This window comes from Penicillium riverlandense (assembly GCF_028828495.1).
Source record: "Penicillium riverlandense strain IBT 135883 chromosome Unknown utg000003l_segment0_segment0, whole genome shotgun sequence".
Taxonomy (NCBI): Eukaryota; Fungi; Ascomycota; class Eurotiomycetes; order Eurotiales; family Aspergillaceae; genus Penicillium; species Penicillium riverlandense.
In genome coordinates this window covers 1,269,835-1,288,762 of record NW_026643196.1, presented here as the reverse complement: position 1 = coordinate 1,288,762, position 18,928 = coordinate 1,269,835, and the positions used below count along the sequence as shown (strand labels likewise).

The window sequence follows — 18,928 nt, the reverse complement described above, 5'->3', positions numbered from 1 at the left end:
GCTGATCCACATACATCCTCGACCGTGTCCTCAAGTGCACTTCCCCTCTCTTCTCTCCCATCTAACACATTCTCACATCGCAGGTAAGTAAATCATGCTTTCTTCCCTTTCACCCCATGAATCACTCACATTCTGAATCACATGTCCACATTAACCCTCTGCCCTGCCCTCGAATGCACTACCTCTCTTCTCTTCCCCACCCGTCATCTCACAATTCAGGTAAGTGGGCTCTCCATTCTCCCTCACTTTCACATGCCTCCCGTGGTAATTCTATTCATATCATCCGACATACGCCTCTCATTTGACCTTGACCTTGACCTTGACCTTGACCTTGACCTTGACCTTGACCTTGACCTTGACCTTGACCTTGACCTTGACCTTGACCTTGACCTTGATCTTGACTTTGATCTTGACTTTGATCTTGACCTTGATCTTGACCTTGATCGTCATCCTGGTCGTCATCCTGGTCTCTGTCCTTATCTTGTGTCCCACATACCACCCATCTCCAATACCCACGGTCAGTAGTTGCCATCTCATCCTTATACCGTCCATCCTCTCGTTCTGTCTTGATATCTGGCTCTCTGGATGTCTCTGCTCCTCGTTCTCTCTACCTCTCCGTTCGTCCACCGCTAATGTTCATACTCATCATCATCTCTTGTCAGCCTCCAGATACGGCCATTTTTTGTCTGTCCACTCTCCTGGGCTCTCCTCTGGACTCTCAAAGATGCCTTTATACTCCTTCTCATGCTTTTACTCTTTTCCTGTCTACCGATTATATCTGACATGCTCTTGATCCGCAGTTTTTCTTTATCGCATCGTTTCTTATTTTTCTCGTCTACAGGCAGGAATCACCCTTGTCCTCTCCTTCCGTTCCTTTTAGCATTACTGATCTTCTGTCTAGATACCTGATTTCATCTCTCGAAGAAGGAGTCACAATGGCTCAGTTCTCGCTCCTGTCTTCCCGCCTGAAGGCGGTCGACCTAAATGCTGAGCTTGAAATCAGCAACACCTATCTCGTCCGATTCCAAAAGCCCAACAAGATGATTTGGATTGGAGTCGTCATTCCTGAGAATATCGGTCCTCGCAGGCACACTAATAAACGCCCCGCTGAAGCGAGGCCTACAAGCGGAGAATGGACAACCCCTGCTACAGATCGAATGTATTCGGTCTATCTGCCTGGTTGCAACACTTTGTGAGTCATATCAAATAACAAAGCAACTAGATGGTACTAACATAATTCAGTCGATGGATCGGAACCAAACAGACGTTCACGATTGAGGCTAGTCCTCCGTCTATCAAGGAAGACCTCATCGACAGGCCCGTTGCAAAGCTTTTCCGAAGCGTCCTGGCTATCGTCAAGCAGAAGCCTTCACTGCAGTTCTGGTTGGACATGCTTAAACAGGAGCAACAAGAGAAAGGTCGGACCACTACTGATCTGAGACTGTGTATGCCAAACGGCTACAACATTGTTCTTGAGGAAGACGGTCAGTCAGCTTCAGAGCCTTCGGTACCTGACAAGCCTGCGGTCCCTGACAAGCCTTCGGTTCTTGACGACTGCGTTCAAGAGCCTCCTAGCAAGGTGCAAGCTACCAGCCATTCGTTTTCCACCTCTCGAGCCTTGGCTGTTTCTAATGGAGATGAATTCTCCAACTCTGTTGAGCAAGACAACGCTATGTTTGTACCCTTTGATGCAGATGCAGGGACTAGGAACCCAGCTATGAATGCAGACACGGATGGAGACATGAGCACACAGACGTCAGCCACAGTTCATGGATTCTATTTTGCTGATGAACCGACCATCGACGGTCTGACGACTCCTCCTGTCAACCCGCCCAGCCCTGAGGCTTCTATGGAGGAGGTGGAGGTGGAAGTGGAGGCTCGAAATCAGTCTCATGGTGAATCTATCGAGTATGTAATTAACCCAACACGTAGAAGGATTTATTGGGCTAATCAAGATCACAGAATCAGGCCCGCGCCACTCGATGAATTCCCCGAGCTCCTCTTTGATATGCCCCTCCTGGATTTCGTGAAAACAGCGATTTCCAACGATTCTGAAGTTCTTAGAAATATCCACTTGGCCAAAGGAATTTTGGAGATGCTGCAGAGTCCGCAGGGGTTCTTTATTCGGTCATTCTTCAAAACCCACGACTTCTGTCCTTGTCTCATCTTGAAGGATCCTGAGGCGAGCGCCGAAGACAGCGACAATGAAGAGCAGGCCACGCTGCGTATTGGCGATGTGCGTATGATTGGAACCAGATACAAACTGGAGGATGTTCACTCAGCCGATGTTCTGCGTGGACCCATCATCGCCCTAGGAGAGCTGTACATGCTCGCCGGACGCCTCCGACTCGATGCGCTGATTGACAAGATTGTCATGAAGCTGCAAGTTGTCTGGAATTCTTACGAAGGAGTATCTATGCTGGCGGATCTTCTTACAGTTGCGCGGGAAATTTTCGATGCGAGCAATGTGTCTGCTTCGTTCGATGGAATGCAGAATTGGTTCGTCGCATTCATCGCGGACATAATGCCGCTTTTCCTCTACAAGAATGGGGCGGAGTTCAACCAGGTCATGAGTGACTGCCCGATTTTGCGAGATGCTGTTTTTGAAAAATACAGTAAGAAGCTGAGTGAGAGCCCGGAGAGATACGCCAACCCTCTTGTCTGGCTTCGCCGTCGTGGGGTCAAAATCTAGTTTCTTCGTTCTCAATGGATTTTGTGGATGGAATACTGGGGAATGCTTTTGGATCCGAGGAAGTTCAGTGATTGTTTCTGGCCTTATTTTTGCCTTTTTCTCTTGCTTTTTTGAGACTTTGAAATTTGCTCTTTTATGGACGGAGTTTGCTATTCAATTTGACTTTGGCTTTGAGAGGAAATTTGCATGAGCATGAACATATTTGACATTTCATCTCCATCGCATGGGCTGATCCACTAGTAGGCCCTTCGTACACTGTAGGGAAGAATATCATTCCGATTTTCTTGTAAATTGGGCAGCTCTTCAAGCCCAAACCGGCGTATCCTTTCACTTGACCCCAACCCTACCTCTGCATCCTTTTTTGCTTACAGTACGCCCTACCCGCGAAGATCATAGTAGGCATGGCTGCCAAAGAATGGTATCGGACGCAATCGGTAAAATAACAACTAGTGTATTCGAACCATGGCCCGTTCGAACGCGTGGAATGAAAATATCTCTCTCATATTAATACAAAATAACCCTCCTCCACACTTCATAGCAAAGGAAGACATGATATCGCGCGCAGTGACAGTAACAATAGTTGTACAAAACCCATATCGATCACACATTCCGTCGGTTGTAAAACGAATACGACCCGAGGCGCCGCGCACCATCTTAAAGGAGACAGGACATTCGATACTGAGTGCCAGTATGGTTGGCGCGAAATTCGGAATTGCAAAGAGCGAAGCAGCTCTACTCAGACGTCTTGGTCCTCTTGGGACGGCCACGCTTTGGTTTCGCTTCGGCATCGTCGGTCTCAGCCTTGGCCTTCTTGGAACGACCACGCTTGGACTTCTGCTCGGTTTCCTGGTGCGTGGCATCATTGGCGACCTTTGTGCCGTTCTTCGCGGGCTTCGAGTCAGCGCCCTCATCCTTCGCTACCTTCTTGACCGCTTTGGCCTTCTTGGTGGGCTTCTTGTCAGCGTCATCATCGTCAGCATGGCCACGCTTCTTGGCGCTGGTCGCCTTCTTTGGACTCTCTTCCATGTGCTAGAAACCGCTTAGTTATAGATACAGGTAAGGTAGCAAAAGGGGCCAACTCACTTCGTCGTCAGCCTTCTTGCCACGAACACGGAATCCGGTCTTTCCAGGCCTGTTCACTTCAGGATCCTAGTAAAACAAGAAATCAGTCAGCAGAGGTGAACTGGTTATGCAACAGCACAACCAGAGGAACTTACGCCTTTCCAGTCCTTGTCGTCAACGTGACCCTGCTCTAAGGCCTTCTGAACTGTCGCCTGGAACTCTTCAGGCAGTTCATCGAAACCATCAAGAAGCGTAAAGTTCTTCTGATCGCCAGAGCTGTCATCGAGCTCGTCAAGCGCCTCCATGATGTTGTGGATCATCTTGGGAGTGACACATCCCCTGGAAAAGGGTTAGAAGACAATGTGCAGGTTGGTTTCGATGCAAAACTCACCAGTGTCGCCAGTACCAGGACTGGAAATTGCCGCTATCGACCCAGCTGCCGACGCGAAGTTCACCTTTGGGGATCTTGAGCTTCGCGTCCTTGCACTCCTTGTTCTGGCAGCCGGCGCGACCAGTTTTGGCCTCCTCTGTTAACGAGTCAGATCTGAATTGAGAAAGAACATGTGCAGGAAATGATGGGAGTTACTGGTTGGAACCAGCATTCCGTTATCGATAGCGATAGGCGTGGCCAGCTCCTCCAGACCATGGCTAGAAGACGCGACCCCATGGACAAGAGCACGGATAGCTGGCCAGCAGAGACCAGAATGGAGTTTTCGGATGGAACTACCTGGTCCGGGGAGATTTTTCATGCAGTTTACGCAAAGAAAAATCGAGGCTTACCGAAACGATAAGTGCCCATGGTGAACTGCAAACGCGCCGAGGACGGTCGCAACAGCCAGTGAGGCAGTACAAACGGAGGGCAATCAAAGAGGAGAAATGTAATTGGAACACAGAATTCACCTGGCTGGATTCTGGGATCGAAACCAACCCGATCTGGGAGGTGTGGGAAAGACGAGGGAGATGGAGATGGGGGAGAAGAGGAAGAAGCAGAGTGACGTGGGAGCGCCCGGTATTTATTGATAAGGCCCAGTCTCGCACGCCACGAACTGGCAACTCCCAGACAAACAAAGAACAGAAACACTGATGAAACATTGGGATACCTTTGATATTATTATTTATTCACAGTTCAAATGTGAGTGACTTACCTTGCTTCCCTCCTCTATATTTATGGCCAAGGAAAGCTGTCCTCCACGATAATGAAGTCAAGATATATATCTTGAAGTAGAATACCCTTAATCCTCAACCAAGGCAAAATATAGTGTTCCTTCCTCTGCATCCATCTTACAATATTAGGTTGCTTGGAGAATCTAGTACACAAACAGTAGATTTTGTACATCATGGCCAGTTTTCATACATTGTCAAAGTCCCATCCCCATTATTTCCCCGTTCTTGTCTCTCCAGCTCTTCCCATTTCCATACAGGTCGAACAGAAAAGTACGCTCATCGCATCCCATTTACTGAAGTCCCAAATCCACCTCGCCAGCAGCAACCGAAATAGCGTCAAGAGCAGCAACAGCCTTCCTTTCCATCTCCCGCAGCGTTTTGTACCGCGGCTGCAACCTCTCGAGCGCGTCATTGCTGAACCACTCCATGAACTCAGTGACCCCAGTGTCGAGAGCGAAAAGCATCCTTGTTTCCATGCTGATGCGATGGAAACCAATCACCCATTTAAGGCTCACAATAGCCTTGTGCAAATAGTTGGGTCGACGCGTGGGGTTGTTTGGGAAATCGTCATTATCGGAGTCGGCGTCCGGGTCAGGAACGTAGTACCACACGAGTACATCCTCAAACCCAGGGTTGCTCTTGAAGTCCATGTTGCAAAGCTGTGAGCGGCAAGCAAGATACACGTTCTCGTGGTAGAGCTTTGCAAATTCGGAATCATTCCCGTCAGGCTTCATGTACTCCCAGGCTGTTTCATCTGTGAAAAGTACGGTAAGCAGCTGCACGAAGGAAGGGAAACAGAGCGGCAGATACATACTGTAGAATGGGTGCTTCACAAGGACGAGACCCTGGATGGAAACAACCAACTGCAGAATGGTTGAATCTCTCGACCACCGCTCCGTGGCCGATCCCATCCAAGTCCCCAGCAAACTAAGACAGACGTGACCGTTCTCGGGATCGAAGTTGGGGTTGATATCATACGGAGAGTCCTTCCAATTGTGGAAGCAAACCTCCGGGGGCTCGTTAGGGAATTTTCCACCCAGGTAGATGTCGAAGAAGAAAGGAACGAATTCGTAGGGGGTATCCTCCGGGCCAAAGATCAACACCCGCAGAAGATCCATGTGTGATTCCCAGGACCGCACAAAAATGCCAGGTGGAAGGGAAGTACGGAGAATTGAGAACTCCCAGAGAAGACGCTGAAGAGCCTCGGGAACAGCCTGGGGCTGGTCAATGAAGTGGTGATCCTCCGGGGGCTTTCCATCCAGGACAGAGAATGCGTCGGGGCAGCGCGAAGGAATGTTTTTGAAAGATTCGCTGTAGTCAGGAACCTTAGAGGGAGAGTAAGGGGAGCACGGGGTCTCTTCAGTTATGAGTCCGCTGTCAGGAGATTCGGGAGGGATTATGGGTATGGTCTCGCTCACTCCATCGAGACCAAAAGAGGAGTGTTGACTTTGCTCTTTATCATCTGAAGAGGCGATAGGCGCCGTTTGAGACTCACTGGTTGCAGAAATAGCAGTGTGATGCCCAGTAGTGGAAGTCGGCTCAGTTGGGGGAGATTCCTCGGTGTTGAGACTAAGGACAGACAGTATGCTCTGGGCGAGCTCTTGAAGCAATTCGTCGCGACTCGGATGGATAAACCCATCGTCTCCCGACAAATCAGATTCATCGGCCTCATAACCTGGTCCTCCTGGAGAAATAATCGCCGAATTCCGCTCAATATGATCCTCGTCGTAGTCACTGGATGAATAAGAAACATCTGTAAGGCTGTACACACCGTTTGAGCCCCGGTCACCATAGACATCCTCAGATCCAGATGGTGTGTCCTCAATATCGTCAAAGCACAGGCCCGAACCAGTGTCTCGGGGGATGGCGAGCAAAGCTCTCTCCTGGTCAATCTTGAAGACATAATGACTCTGTCCGTAAACACCGTAGTCACCCAAAGGTTCAATGGCCAGTGTGCCATCCAGGTTGCAACGAGTAATTTGAGCAAGGAAATAGACACCCGATAGGCCAAGTGGGTCTTCCGCCTCGATCATCGTGGAATCAAGGAACCACTTCTGCGCCACAAGTCGAACTCGCAGCGAGGACACATACTCGGTGATATCGGCAAGCTTCACCGGAAACAGAAACTCCAAATGGCAGAATCCAACGTCGGGAATATTCGACATCCCGGATGCGTTGTCGATCATGCCCTGGCTGACTCTCGGAGGAGCAAAAATGATAAGGTCACCGACACGGCGGCTCAGGGCCGAGTACATCTCCAAATCATCCGTGGAGACCGTATGTTCTTTATCCTCAATATTACCAAAGGTAGACGTCATGTCTAGGATAGACCCTCCTTGGAGCAGCTCCACGTAGGGTTCTTCAAACCATCTGACAGTCACGGTTTGCGTGTTATTCTGGACTTTCTGCACGACACCAACCTTTTTGCATGAAATCTGGTCGTTCGTCATTTCTCTGGCAAGCCAAAGGCTAAGAAGTCTGTCCTCGCGAGGAATAATGCTCTCTGAGATGCCATTGATAGCAACCACAAGACTTCCAGGCATGAGGATATCCTCCTCATCCTCGTGCGACTCAGGGGCGATTCCTACGCAAAGATCCCTGGAGCACTCAGTTGTTTGCGAGCCATCCTCCCACAGAACGCTAACCTGTGTTTTAGTAGCCGTAACGGTGTAGATGTTCAAATCATTTTCGAAAATAGTCGGAAAGACTCTCATGTCAGGGTATTTAGCACCAGCAGCGCACATATCCCGAAACATAACATGGGCGCCGACGCAATAGTCTGCAGGAGCCATGATAGTGCTACCAGGGGCCTTATCCATGCGTCTAGACCCTGGCAAGATCTTACGAGCTTGGCTGTGGAAGGCGTCCGCGGTAAATTGCTCTCGAAGCGGGCCGAGGCGAGGAACCCGTGCCAGGAAGGGATTGGTACAAATCCAGCGCACCTGGTATTTGGCCGGCACTAGGCCAAGGATGTTGCATTCGAAAAAATTATGCTGCTGAATGACATCTTCGCGAAATCTACCCTTGAGGAACGGCAACGCTCTGAATACATCGGGAGATCCAAGAACACGCTGGCCGGGATGAAGCTGACGAAGAGAGTCAGGGCGGAGTAGGAGATGCCATACACCAGGTTGTATCTGCACAGGCATCTGGGTCTGCTCCTCAGTAGTAGGGGAAGCAACGAGAGCACGCTCCGACAGAGCCGTAGGAATGGCGAACGCATCGCGGGCATTGATCTTGGCGTCGTGGGGGAGCTTGGTAATGGTCCCATTGACGAGCTGCACGAAGCAGTCGCAGGCAATGTTCTCAACAACCGCGAGTTTCTCATCAATGAGAACGAAGTCATCACGGCGAAACTCCTCGTATCCGCGCAGCTCCTTGGCGGGGATATCGTACAGCTGGATACGCCACATGCTGGTTGGGGTTGTGCCCGCAACGCCCTGGTCCTGGAAGGTTGGCTCGTTCGGAGCGCCCGGAACCCTGACCATGATTGACTCCAGATCAAGAGTCCGGGTGGCATTCAGCACAGTTCCATGCCTGGAATCGTTCTTGCCGCGGCGAACAATGGCACCAGCCCTGAGGGGGCGGTCGATCAGCTCGAGGTCGCTCTCTTTGATAAGAGCATAGCCCTCAGCGCCATTGATAAAGGAAACAAACACGTAGCCCTCCTTGGGCTTTAGAATAATGTTAGAAATGGCATTGTTTCAAAGACATGGATTTCAGTCCATACCTTGTTGGTGTAGATGAAGTCCTTGAGCTCGGACTCGGGGACGACGGTGTGTCTGAGGATGAGCCGGTTCGCAAGGCTCAAACGGCCAGGAGCCTAATTAGAATTAGCAAAACAATAGGCAAAGCTGGGATGATAGGTCATACATTCGCGTAGGTGCGCTGTCGCCGTGTATTAGCTTTGTTGTTGTGTGTACTGCGGGAGGGGATGCTGGACTTACAATAACATACCCCCGGCGACGGGGGTCCACCCGCAGGTGGACGGCATCGCCGACGTCCAGCTACAGCGCATGTTGTTAGTTTGACAGATCCTACAGACGAGATATCGAGAATAGTCTAGGGTATACCTACCTGGGAGTCAGGAGTCCTCGAGGACGCGTTCTTGTCCATGCGGGTGGCGACGGTAAGGAGAGTAGGTATGTGAAGAAAATGCAAAAATGACGTGAGTTATCTCTGACAGACAGGGTCTGAAGAAAGAAATGTGATTCGACCTCGAATCACGTTGGGGAGTTGAGATTCTGTGGAAGCGAGATGGGAAGGAAGCAGTGAAACAAAGGAACGCAGGTGAGGGCATTTTGAAGTTGTTTTCGTGGGGAGTGCTTAGTCGGCAATATTCCCAGTTAACTATACACTCACGGAGAGTCACAGAGGATCGAGACCTTCGCACTACAGTGGTGACTTTTTCCCCTTTTTTGCAACTGTATACTTCTATACTGGCCTATAGAGTAGGGCCAGGCGATAAGCGATAACGGGTTATTGTTCTCCCGGGTGTAATGCGGTGAGGTTGGGGTTCTGCCGCTAACCACCGAATTTCTACCACGCCAGCTCAGTCTAATACTCATTGTCTTCTTTAGCTGTCTCCGCCTATACTGTGCCTTGTCTTGGCTGTGTATTTACACTGGCCAATCTCTTGTCGCCAGTTGAAGATATAACAAAGCTGAAAACTCGACAAGCAACCAATCGAGACATCTACATTCTGCGTTGAAGCAGCCATCCTACACTCCCACAATGTCGGAACCAGGCCCTGAATCCATCCCCACAAGCGCCGACTCGCGCAGCAAGCGTCCCACCAAACGGCGCGCGGTAACACCGCACTCAGAGCACGCAAGCCAAATCTCCTCTCTCTTCCGAGACCCAAGCAAAGAGATCCAACTCCCCGAAGGCGCCAAGCCACGAACAAGCAGCTCGCTGGCCGCGCCGCCCGAAATCGTCGCCAATGTGCAGGGTTCGTCGGCGGGTGCGGGCTCGGGCGAGTTCCACGTGTACAAGGCGAGTCGGCGGCGGGAGTATGAGCGGTTGCGGATGATGCAGGCAGAGACGGATAAGGAGAAGGGCGATGAGGAGTGGGAGAAGATGCGGGAGGAGACGAGGATGAAGGATGATGAGAAGACGGAGAAGAATCGGAGGAGGAGGGAGAAGAAGCGCGCTGCTAAGGGCGGGAAAGGGGGAAATGGCAATAATAAGCGGGATGCGGGTGGGAATTTGAAGGGTCAGAAGACTATGGATGTGGATAAGAAGGTCCTGGAGAGAAAGGATGAGGATGATACGACGGAGCAGGTAGGGGGGCCAGCACCGCAGGAGGAAGCGCCGGGTGTTATTATCCATGAGGATGATTAAGACCAATTTTTGTATGATTGATTGTTGAGAAGATACCCATCTAACCTTTTTTTGTGTTCATTGATCTAGGATATTCATACAGAACACCCCAGAGGCAAATCGTGTATAGCATTATGTACCATTCTTCCAGGTGTCTATCACTCTTCACCACCACCGACGTTACCAGCCTGTTGCGCAGTCTTGCCGCTGCAGATATCGTCGACACGGAGAAGCAGGCATGCAGACTAGAAGTATGAGTTAGCAGATTGTAAGACAGTGGAATGATAGATAGATAGCATACCTCGACGGCCGTCTTGATACTCTGAAGCTTGACGGCTTCCGGCTCCCACACCCCATACTCCTTCATATCGACCAGCTTGCCAGAGTCACCATCCAGACCCCAGGTTGTCTGGCCTTCGACGTGCTTAGCGCGCAGCTGTGTCAGGACACGGATTGGGCTGGTTCCCGCATTCTGAGCGAGTGTCCGCGGGATCACTTCCATGGCATCGGCGACGGCCTTGTATGGCCACTGCTGGACACCCTCGATGGACCGAGCCAGCTGGCTGAGTTTGACGGAAACGGCCATCTCGACGGCACCGCCGCCGGGAGACAGGCGCGGGTGGAAGATGACGTTGCGAGCAACGGACATGGCGTCCTGCAGATTTCGCTCGATCTCATTCAGAATGTCCTTGGATGGGCCACGCAGCAGGATGGTGCAAGCCTTGGGGCTCTTGCACTTGCGCATGAAGGTGAAATATTCGTCGCCGATCTTGTCGATCTCAAACAGGCCGCACTGGGTCCCGATGTCGGATTCCTGGATGTCGTCGACCCGGTTGACGATCGTGGCGCCCGTCGCGCGGGCAATGCGGTTGTTGTCTGTCTTCCGGACGCGGCGGATGGCCGTGACGTTTGCCTTCACCAAGAAGTGCTGCGCAAGATCGGAAACACCCTTCTCGGTGATGACAACGTCGGGCTTGACAGCCAGAATGGCTTCACACATGTGCTTCACCTGCTCCTCCTCAATCTGTAGAATGCGGTTCCAGTCGTCCTCCTTGGACACCTCGATGTTGGTCTGGGACTCGCCCTTTTTGTACTCGAGCGGGCAGTCCAGCAGCAGGATGCGGGGGTTCTCAATCCTCCGCCGCATTTTGGGGTGGGTGATATCCTTGTTGACCATCACACCGTCGATGACCTCGGAGTCCTCGATCTGACCACCGGGGATCTTCTCAATGCGGGCATACCGTTTGATATCGACCTCCTGCTTTCCACCGCCCACGTCAAAGGAGACACACCGCACCGCATTCAATGCCAGCCCGCACATGAGGTCCGACCACCGCGACACAAACTTGGTTCCAATGGAGGACTGGATCAAGGAGTACATGGCCTTGTCGTCCTGAATATCGACCGGTATGGAAACCTCCTCGATGATATTGAGAGCATCGGCGAGCGCGCGCTTGAAGGCGGAGATGATGACGACGGGGTGGATGTTGCGTTCGAGCTGGGGGAGGGCCTGGGCCAGCATCTCGCCGGCTGTTCTTTTGCGTCAGATCTACCATTTCAAGAGGGGCGAGGATCATACCAAGGATAATGACGGTAGTGGTTCCGTCTCCCACCTCCTCATCCTGCGTCCGACTGAGCTCAATCATGCTCTTGGCCGCGGGGTGCGACACCTCGATCTCTCGCAGAATGGCGTGTCCGTCATTTGTCAACACAATACCCCCCATGGGGTCGAGGAGCATCTTCAGCATCGCTTTGGGACCGAGACATGACCGGATGATATCGGCAACACTGTGTTTTGGGTCGAATTAGCATCAGATGGAGGGGTAAGTGACGAATATGGGGTAGGATGTACGTCTTCGCAGCGGTAATGTTGGACAGCTGTGCTCTGCGACCGACCTGTCTGTCACCGGCATTGGTGTCTGGATTGGCCGTCCGTCAGTCAATGAACGCAATCACCAGGAGGGGTTGCACGGGGATGACCTACTCATCACCACCACCGGGGCCTGCATGTTGGCGGTGATATCTGTCTTTCCTGCGGGTTTAGGGAGAGTAAGAGAAACGAGGATAGCAGGATCGAGGGCAACAAGGGAGTGTGGGTGGAAGAATCACAGCTCAGGAGGTCCGCTGTTGTTCTCCCGCATGATTTCCATCGAATCAATTTTCCCAGTGGGTGAGCTTAACGCGCTAGTCCCGATTGGGTGCAGTTATGGCCTGGTCTGTGAGGCGACCAATTGATATCGATCTGATGTATGTAACGATGATTATTGTACAAAGGGTGATGATTATATACGGCAGACTCTTATTCAAACTCCCGGCTCTCTCCAATATCACACACGTCAAAGACGCCCGTCTCCGCCAGCTCGTGTGCCTTCAGCGCGACCTTCAACTTCTTCGGCGGCTCCAGCACGTCCTCCTCCGTCAGCACCCACGTCCCCCAGTGCATGCCCAGTGCCTTGCCGCACTTGGTATCCTGGAAGATTTTCACCGCATCATGGGGATCGGCATGAACAGAGCTAAAGATGTGTCGAGGGCCATACGCGCCAATGGGAATCAAGCCCAGGTCAAAGGGTCCCCGGAATTGACCAACTTGTTTGAAAGCAGGGCATGTGGGAAGCTTTTCTTCCGAATCCCGGTCGTCAGTACCCTCCGATTGCTCGGACACGGCTCGGTATCCGGTATCTCTGCACATACAATCAATACACAGCTCCCGGGTGGAGATCATCAAGGACATACCCAGCAAAATAGACCTTCTTGCCACCGGATTCAACGGCCCAGGACGCCCACAGGGTCTTGCATCGATCAAAGGGCCCGCGGGCAGTCATATGCTGGCAGGGGAGACAGCTAATCCTCGCCTTGATGTCCGCCGCCATGGCTTGGGCCTCGCCAGCGGCCTCGATCTGGGTGGGCTTCTGCGCTGACGGTGACAGGGTGATATCCCGCTCATCCCACCAATCCAACTCGGTCACACTGCGAATCCCACTGTTGTGGAACCACGCCTTGTTGCCCAGCGGGGCAAAGAAGTGGCAGTTGGGATGCTTCTTGGCGATCTCCGTCACGGTGGGATGAGACAAATGATCGTAGTGATTGTGCGAGATCACAACCGCATCGATCACGGGGATATCCTTGATCTGGCACGGTGCCTCGGTGAAGCGCTTGGGACCCAGCCATGAGAAGGGCGAGCAGCGGTCCTCGAAGACCGGATCAAAGAGGACTCGGAGGCCGCTGGGAAATTCTACGTAGTAGCACGCGTGTCCTAGCCATGTTGCGCGCAGCTTCGAGGTCTCGCGGCTGGGAAGAAACTCGGGTTTCCGCACTGGGACGGTGGGCGGCGTGGTGTCGGGGATGTTGGCTTTTCCATTGAAGCGACGACTGCGCGATAAGGTCGAGTAAGCAATCGGTACACTGCGATATGGCTCTGCCCGGCCGACTCACCCTATCATTTGCGCGATGACCTTGAAGTTGAGGTCCGTGAAGGAACTGCCCGAGTCACGTCAGCGATGCGCCAGAGGTGTCTCTTGCACCACTTACTCCCACGGATTTCGGAATCCCGACGGGACATGGTGGCTTTTCTGCGCCGCATCGTCTGGCCCCGGCTTGGTCGGCGCAGCAGACACCGTCAGCGCATACAGCGCGGCGGTGGTGATAGGGGTAGTCATGTTGCGAATGCCTAACTTCCGGGCGCTCCAAGTCTGAGTCGGTCGACGAAGAACAGGCCACCGCAGACGGGCACGCATTCGCCTTTTTATGCAGTGATGAGGGAGTCTGAGAACGCAGGAATGCAAGGGCAAAAGACCGCCCGAGGCCCGCTAACTCCGAGTCGGTTGCAAGTTGCGCCGACGGAACGTCCACAAGAATACTGTGCCATATACTAGTTACTAGTATAGTACTAACTATAGGAAATAGTATGAGAAACCCTAGTACAGTAATTGTAGAATATACTGCCCGTCCATAGATCCGGGTCTCACACTCCGATGTGTCGGCCCGTGGTGTCCCCGATAACCGTCTTTTTCCTCTTATCGCTCAACTACCTCTCTCTCTTCCTCTCCCACAACCTTTCTTCCCTGACTGGCATGGACTCGAATGGGCGCGTGCCAGGATCGCCCGCCGGGCCAGTCTCACCGGCGGAGCTAATCCTGCAGCAAAAGAAAGATGCGCTGCAGTCGGTGCCGAGTGGCGAGGGCGGTCTCTGGTCGCAGTTGACCAACAATCCCTTATTCACCGCAGTACGAGAACCCCCACATGTCTTGCTACGAACGCTGACTGACCTGATAACTTCTTCTAGGGATTTGGGCTGGCAGGACTCGGAGCAGGACTGACCCTCGCGCAAAAGGGGGTCCGACATGGCGCCGCACTCCTCCGTCGGCGCATGCTGGTGGACGTCGAGATTAGCATCAAGGACGACTCGTACCCGTGGTTCCTACACTGGATGACCCTCTACCAACAGTCCCAATTGAATGCGGCCCGCGCGGTAGCCAACAACTCCGGATTTATGGACCGTCTCCTCCAAAAAATCACACCGGGCATGCGACATCTTTCCATCCAGACACAAAAGGTCGAGCACGCCAACGGCGCTATTCACACCCACTTCTCCCTCGTACCAGGGCCAGGGAAACATGTCCTCCGTTATAAAAATGCGTTTGTCTTCGTCAACCGCGTGCGCGAATCCAAGTCCCGCGACATCCAGACCGGAAAGCCGTGGGAGACCATCACCCTCACCACCCTCTATTCTCATCGCCATATCTTCGAAGAACTCTTTACCGAGGCCCATGCCTACGCCGCAAAATCCCACGAGGGTAAAACAACCATATACAATAGCTGGGGGACGGAGTGGCGGCCATTTGGACACCCGCGACGGAAGCGGCCGTTGGAGTCCGTGGTCTTGGACGAGGGCGTCAAGGAACGCATCGTGGAGGATGTTCAGGATTTCATCTCGAGTGCACACTGGTACCAGGACCGTGGTATCCCCTACCGGAGGGGCTATCTCCTCTACGGGCCCCCAGGAACGGGCAAAAGCTCCTTCATTCAGGCGCTCGCAGGCGAGCTGGACTACGACATTGCCATCCTGAATCTCAGTGAGCGGGGATTGACCGATGATCGACTTAACCATCTGCTCACGATAGTCCCGAACCGCACACTGGTGCTACTGGAGGATGTGGATGCCGCATTCTCGAACCGGCGTGTGCAGTCCGATGCGGATGGCTACCACGGAGCCAACGTGACCTTCTCCGGGCTCCTCAACGCGCTCGACGGAGTCGCCAGTGCGGAGGAGCGGATCGTCTTTCTCACCACCAACCATGTCGAGCGGCTCGACGAGGCCTTGGTCCGACCCGGGCGCGTCGACATGACCGTGCGTCTGGGCGAGGTAACGCGCTACCAGGTCGGCCGTCTCTGGGACCGGTTCTACGAGGAGCTCGACACGGATGGCTCACATCGGAAATTGTTCCTCGATCGCCTCCAGCAGCTGGGACTGATCGAGGATGAGCAGGGCCACAAGACCGACCGGGCTAGAAGTACCAGCGCCGCGGCGCTACAGGGACTGTTTCTGTACAACAAGGGCAACATGGACGGGGCCATCGCCATGGCGGAAGCCCTCACGCACACCATGCACGCCGAAGCCGCCGAGCACGGGCGGAAATAAAAACACTGTACCATATGACTCCTGTATATAAACCAATCCAAGTGATCGCTAGACCGCTGCAGACACTAAATATAGCCGTTCTGCACTCTGGTTGGGGTTTTTTCCAACTCCACCAGCCACTCAGCGTCCGCCGTCCAAGCGCCGCTGCAGTCCATGTTCGCCCGGTCACATCCAATCAGCGCGGCCCCAGTACTATAACCGCCGGGGCTAGTTCATCACGAAGTGTCGGGGAGTGATGTATAAGAGAATACCCAGCATCCTTGTCCGCTCGCCAGACTTGCATCGCTGTACCCTTCCTCGCCATGAGCCAGTTCCAATTGTTTCCGCCTCCCACACCGGAGGTGAAGCTGAACAAGAACCCGTTTCGCAGACCAAATCCGAACAAGACGGTGGGAGCGCCGCTACAAAATATTGAGGATACCCAGCGCTCGAAAACAACTACAAATGTTGGGCGATCTACGCCGGAGCCATCGCATGAGTCCATATCCCCTCAAACACCGAAAAGTCAAGGTCGCCGAGCAGATACACAGCGGCAGCGTGATAGCCCCAGTACCATCAGCAGCAGAACCAGGACACCTACGTCGGCTGCCTCACCGCAGTCCTCGCAGTCCTCAATGTCGCCAGTCCCAATACGATCCATGTTCCCGCAGTTCGACCCCAAGGTGGCCCTCAATCAGCAGCACTATTGTCTCCAAGAATCCAATGAGACTCGGCCCTCAAGGGCTGCGCGCAAGCCAGAGAAGCTCACACTCAATACGACTTCCGATATCGATCAATTCCTAGGGCCGAAGACCGTGCCGGCGAGCCTGCTCAACTTTCCAACCGATGCGCTGGAGCCAGAAGAGATTCGGTATTCGTCTACCTCGGAACTGGGCATATTGTGGGAGACTGCCAATGGGCAACGGCCACCGGAGCTCTGTGGGACATTCAGTTTACGCATGACAAAGTATGACCATCTTAAATAATGCCGTGATTCAGTTGCTAACGTACCTTTTCACCTAAAGAACTGACGCGGCAACATTCACTTTTGGGCATTCACAACAGCCATTCTATACCCTCCAAACATACTCCACGAACGAAATCGCCCTGTCACGGGGAGACCCATCCAAACCGAACAGCAATGTCCCAATCATGATGCTAGGCCTGGAAGAGCGCAGCCGGCGCGACCATCCACACGACGGACTCGTCGCCCTCCTCTTCTCCAGACTAGCAGCCATGCTCGCTATCGAGCAAGCCGACGAAATAGGCAAAGAGCACCACCTCTCACCCGCCGACGCAGCAGAGGTAGAAGCCAACGCGCTCAAGCGCGCCGCCGCCCAAGAATCATGCCGACTATCCTGGAACCGGCACAGCCGGCTGTACGAGCTTCGACACCCCTCGCTCTCAAAGCGGAACCCGCCCGCCCTCGTAGGCGCAGCGGGGATCCCACTCTCGCCCGTCCGATCTCAGTCCTCGGGGCTGCTTCACATCGCCGTCTCTGCGCCGTCCAGTGATGCCGAGCCTCATCAGCCGCCCACCATCATCGTGACGGGGCCAGTTTCCTCAACGGCCATGGAAGCAGCGCAGCAAGCTGCCGATCCGCGCACGTCGACGCTACCAGTCACGGACTCGGATGAGCCGCTCGCGGCGCTGGATTTCGGCACCAGGACCCTCTCCATCTGTCCCGCGGCTGTCATCGCTACGATCCCGTCGTTGTACGCAATCGACTCGCTCATCGCGGCGATGATGGCCGTCGCTGTCTCGGACGAAGCGACGAACCCTATTTTGGCGGATATGCTCATCGGCTCGCCGTCCTTGCACCCGGGCTCCTCGCAGCGTGACTCCGCCACCCGCGCAATGCCTTTCCGAGGCAAACTGGTAACTACCATCGCCGAGCGCGAAGACACAGAAGAGAGTCTGCAGCTTGCAGAGCAGATCGAGTCCGCGCAGACACTGAGAGATCCCAAGAAACGGGGGTTCTTTAGGTTCTGGGGTCGTTCGTCGTCTACGGCACAGAAAAAGAAGAAGAACGAGCCAGTCGTGGAGGAATTCGATCTTGAGAAGTACGGTCGTTATGGCCCTTGCTCGGCGCGCGAGGGAGAGAAGTTACCGGGTGTTACTCGCAGCGGGCTGCGGGTATTGTTTTGGGGTTTAAAGCTAGTCGTCAAGGCGTTGACAATGGTGGTGAAGGCCTTGGCGTGGCTGCTGGTTAATTCGACGCGGTGCGTCACGAGTGAGAAGTTCTGAGCCGGTTCTCAGGGGTATTTACACTTTTGATTCTGTGTTACTCTTTCTTTTTTTCTTCGTGTTTCTATTATTGTTTATATACGAGGGGTGTAGAGGTGCAGGGATAGTTTGGTATACCCGGAATTGCTTTTTGAAATATATTTCAGTGAGCCGACCATGGCGCTCGTATTCAGGAAATATAGCCAATTACAGTCGATTCAGGTACGACATGAAACGAGTTCTCGACGTGAATAGACAATCACAATCAATTAATGAGGAACTGGACTGGCTGTCTTGGTATCGGGCATCCAGATCGGCACTGATCGCCCTGTGGAGGAACACATTGCCCCAGTGACTGACGTTTGGCCCCATTGAAATAGCTGTCTGACCCCGATCTTCTCGGACGCATCATCGTTCTCGGCACTTTACTGTACGAAGGACTTCTGAGGAGCATAATAATTAGTCCAGGTTTGATGTCGGTCGGGTAAACAAGTTAGTGACATCGTGAATGGACACAACAATTGACCCCGGGCTTCATAATCAGCGAAAGTGAGAAGAAGCGTAATTTCCCAGTCAATAATATAACCTGGAAATAATATCTGATAGCCCAGGAGATGGTTATAAATAGGACACCGATGACAGATGGGCAGTCGAACAACTGTTGGGGCTCAAAACAGACCAATAACCATCTCGCACCTGAAAATCCTATACCCCTTTAGGCCTTCGCGTTGCCGTCTCACCCACCTGGAGGTTCCTAGCGGGGGTAGTTAGGGCTGGCCCAAGCGGCCGCTAAGTGAAGCCGTTCTTCGCCTGTGCCAGTAGAGAGGAGGGCCGAAGTGGAGAAA

At 53.1% G+C, this 18,928-nt stretch overlaps 9 protein-coding genes across 9 annotated transcripts; 4 read left to right on the top strand and 5 right to left on the bottom strand.

Annotated features, from left to right (window-relative positions):
- Nucleotides 1-297: 297 nt before the first annotated feature.
- N7474_004155 (uncharacterized protein) lies at nucleotides 298-552 on the bottom strand (the record flags this gene model as incomplete). Its single annotated transcript, XM_057195570.1, has 2 exons — nucleotides 298-451; nucleotides 497-552. The coding sequence occupies 2 exons, from the start codon at nucleotides 550-552 to the stop codon at nucleotides 298-300; spliced, it is 210 nt and encodes a 69-aa protein (XP_057052966.1).
- Nucleotides 553-935: 383 nt separating this feature from the next.
- N7474_004154 (uncharacterized protein) lies at nucleotides 936-2,692 on the top strand (the record flags this gene model as incomplete). The annotated part of the gene is made up of 3 exons (XM_057195569.1): nucleotides 936-1,192; nucleotides 1,243-1,908; nucleotides 1,963-2,692. The coding sequence occupies 3 exons, from the start codon at nucleotides 936-938 to the stop codon at nucleotides 2,690-2,692; spliced, it is 1,653 nt and encodes a 550-aa protein (XP_057052965.1).
- A 732-nt stretch (nucleotides 2,693-3,424) lies between these two features.
- N7474_004153 (PARP-type zinc finger-containing protein) lies at nucleotides 3,425-4,553 on the bottom strand (the record flags this gene model as incomplete). Its single annotated transcript, XM_057195568.1, has 5 exons — nucleotides 3,425-3,721; nucleotides 3,776-3,814; nucleotides 3,910-4,093; nucleotides 4,146-4,298; nucleotides 4,513-4,553. 5 exons carry the CDS (start codon nucleotides 4,551-4,553, stop codon nucleotides 3,425-3,427), a joined length of 714 nt encoding a protein of 237 aa, XP_057052964.1.
- Nucleotides 4,554-5,208: 655 nt separating this feature from the next.
- N7474_004152 (uncharacterized protein) lies at nucleotides 5,209-8,936 on the bottom strand (the record flags this gene model as incomplete). Its single annotated transcript, XM_057195567.1, has 3 exons — nucleotides 5,209-8,583; nucleotides 8,649-8,724; nucleotides 8,872-8,936. The coding sequence occupies 3 exons, from the start codon at nucleotides 8,934-8,936 to the stop codon at nucleotides 5,209-5,211; spliced, it is 3,516 nt and encodes a 1,171-aa protein (XP_057052963.1).
- Nucleotides 8,937-9,652: 716 nt separating this feature from the next.
- N7474_004151 (PRKRIP1 family protein) lies at nucleotides 9,653-10,261 on the top strand (the record flags this gene model as incomplete). The annotated part of the gene is made up of 1 exon (XM_057195566.1): nucleotides 9,653-10,261. One exon carries the CDS (start codon nucleotides 9,653-9,655, stop codon nucleotides 10,259-10,261), a length of 609 nt encoding a protein of 202 aa, XP_057052962.1.
- A 40-nt stretch (nucleotides 10,262-10,301) lies between these two features.
- On the bottom strand, nucleotides 10,302-11,762 carry N7474_004150 (chaperonin-containing T-complex subunit CCT3; the record flags this gene model as incomplete). The annotated part of the gene is made up of 1 exon (XM_057195565.1): nucleotides 10,302-11,762. One exon carries the CDS (start codon nucleotides 11,760-11,762, stop codon nucleotides 10,302-10,304), a length of 1,461 nt encoding a protein of 486 aa, XP_057052961.1.
- A 777-nt stretch (nucleotides 11,763-12,539) lies between these two features.
- On the bottom strand, nucleotides 12,540-13,896 carry N7474_004149 (uncharacterized protein; the record flags this gene model as incomplete). Its single annotated transcript, XM_057195564.1, has 3 exons — nucleotides 12,540-12,921; nucleotides 12,974-13,642; nucleotides 13,769-13,896. 3 exons carry the CDS (start codon nucleotides 13,894-13,896, stop codon nucleotides 12,540-12,542), a joined length of 1,179 nt encoding a protein of 392 aa, XP_057052960.1.
- Nucleotides 13,897-14,310: 414 nt separating this feature from the next.
- N7474_004148 (bifunctional AAA family ATPase chaperone/translocase BCS1) lies at nucleotides 14,311-15,878 on the top strand (the record flags this gene model as incomplete). Its single annotated transcript, XM_057195563.1, has 2 exons — nucleotides 14,311-14,463; nucleotides 14,523-15,878. 2 exons carry the CDS (start codon nucleotides 14,311-14,313, stop codon nucleotides 15,876-15,878), a joined length of 1,509 nt encoding a protein of 502 aa, XP_057052959.1.
- Nucleotides 15,879-16,180: 302 nt separating this feature from the next.
- On the top strand, nucleotides 16,181-18,104 carry N7474_004147 (uncharacterized protein; the record flags this gene model as incomplete). The annotated part of the gene is made up of 2 exons (XM_057195562.1): nucleotides 16,181-16,824; nucleotides 16,883-18,104. 2 exons carry the CDS (start codon nucleotides 16,181-16,183, stop codon nucleotides 18,102-18,104), a joined length of 1,866 nt encoding a protein of 621 aa, XP_057052958.1.
- Between the last annotated feature and the right edge of the window lie 824 nt (nucleotides 18,105-18,928).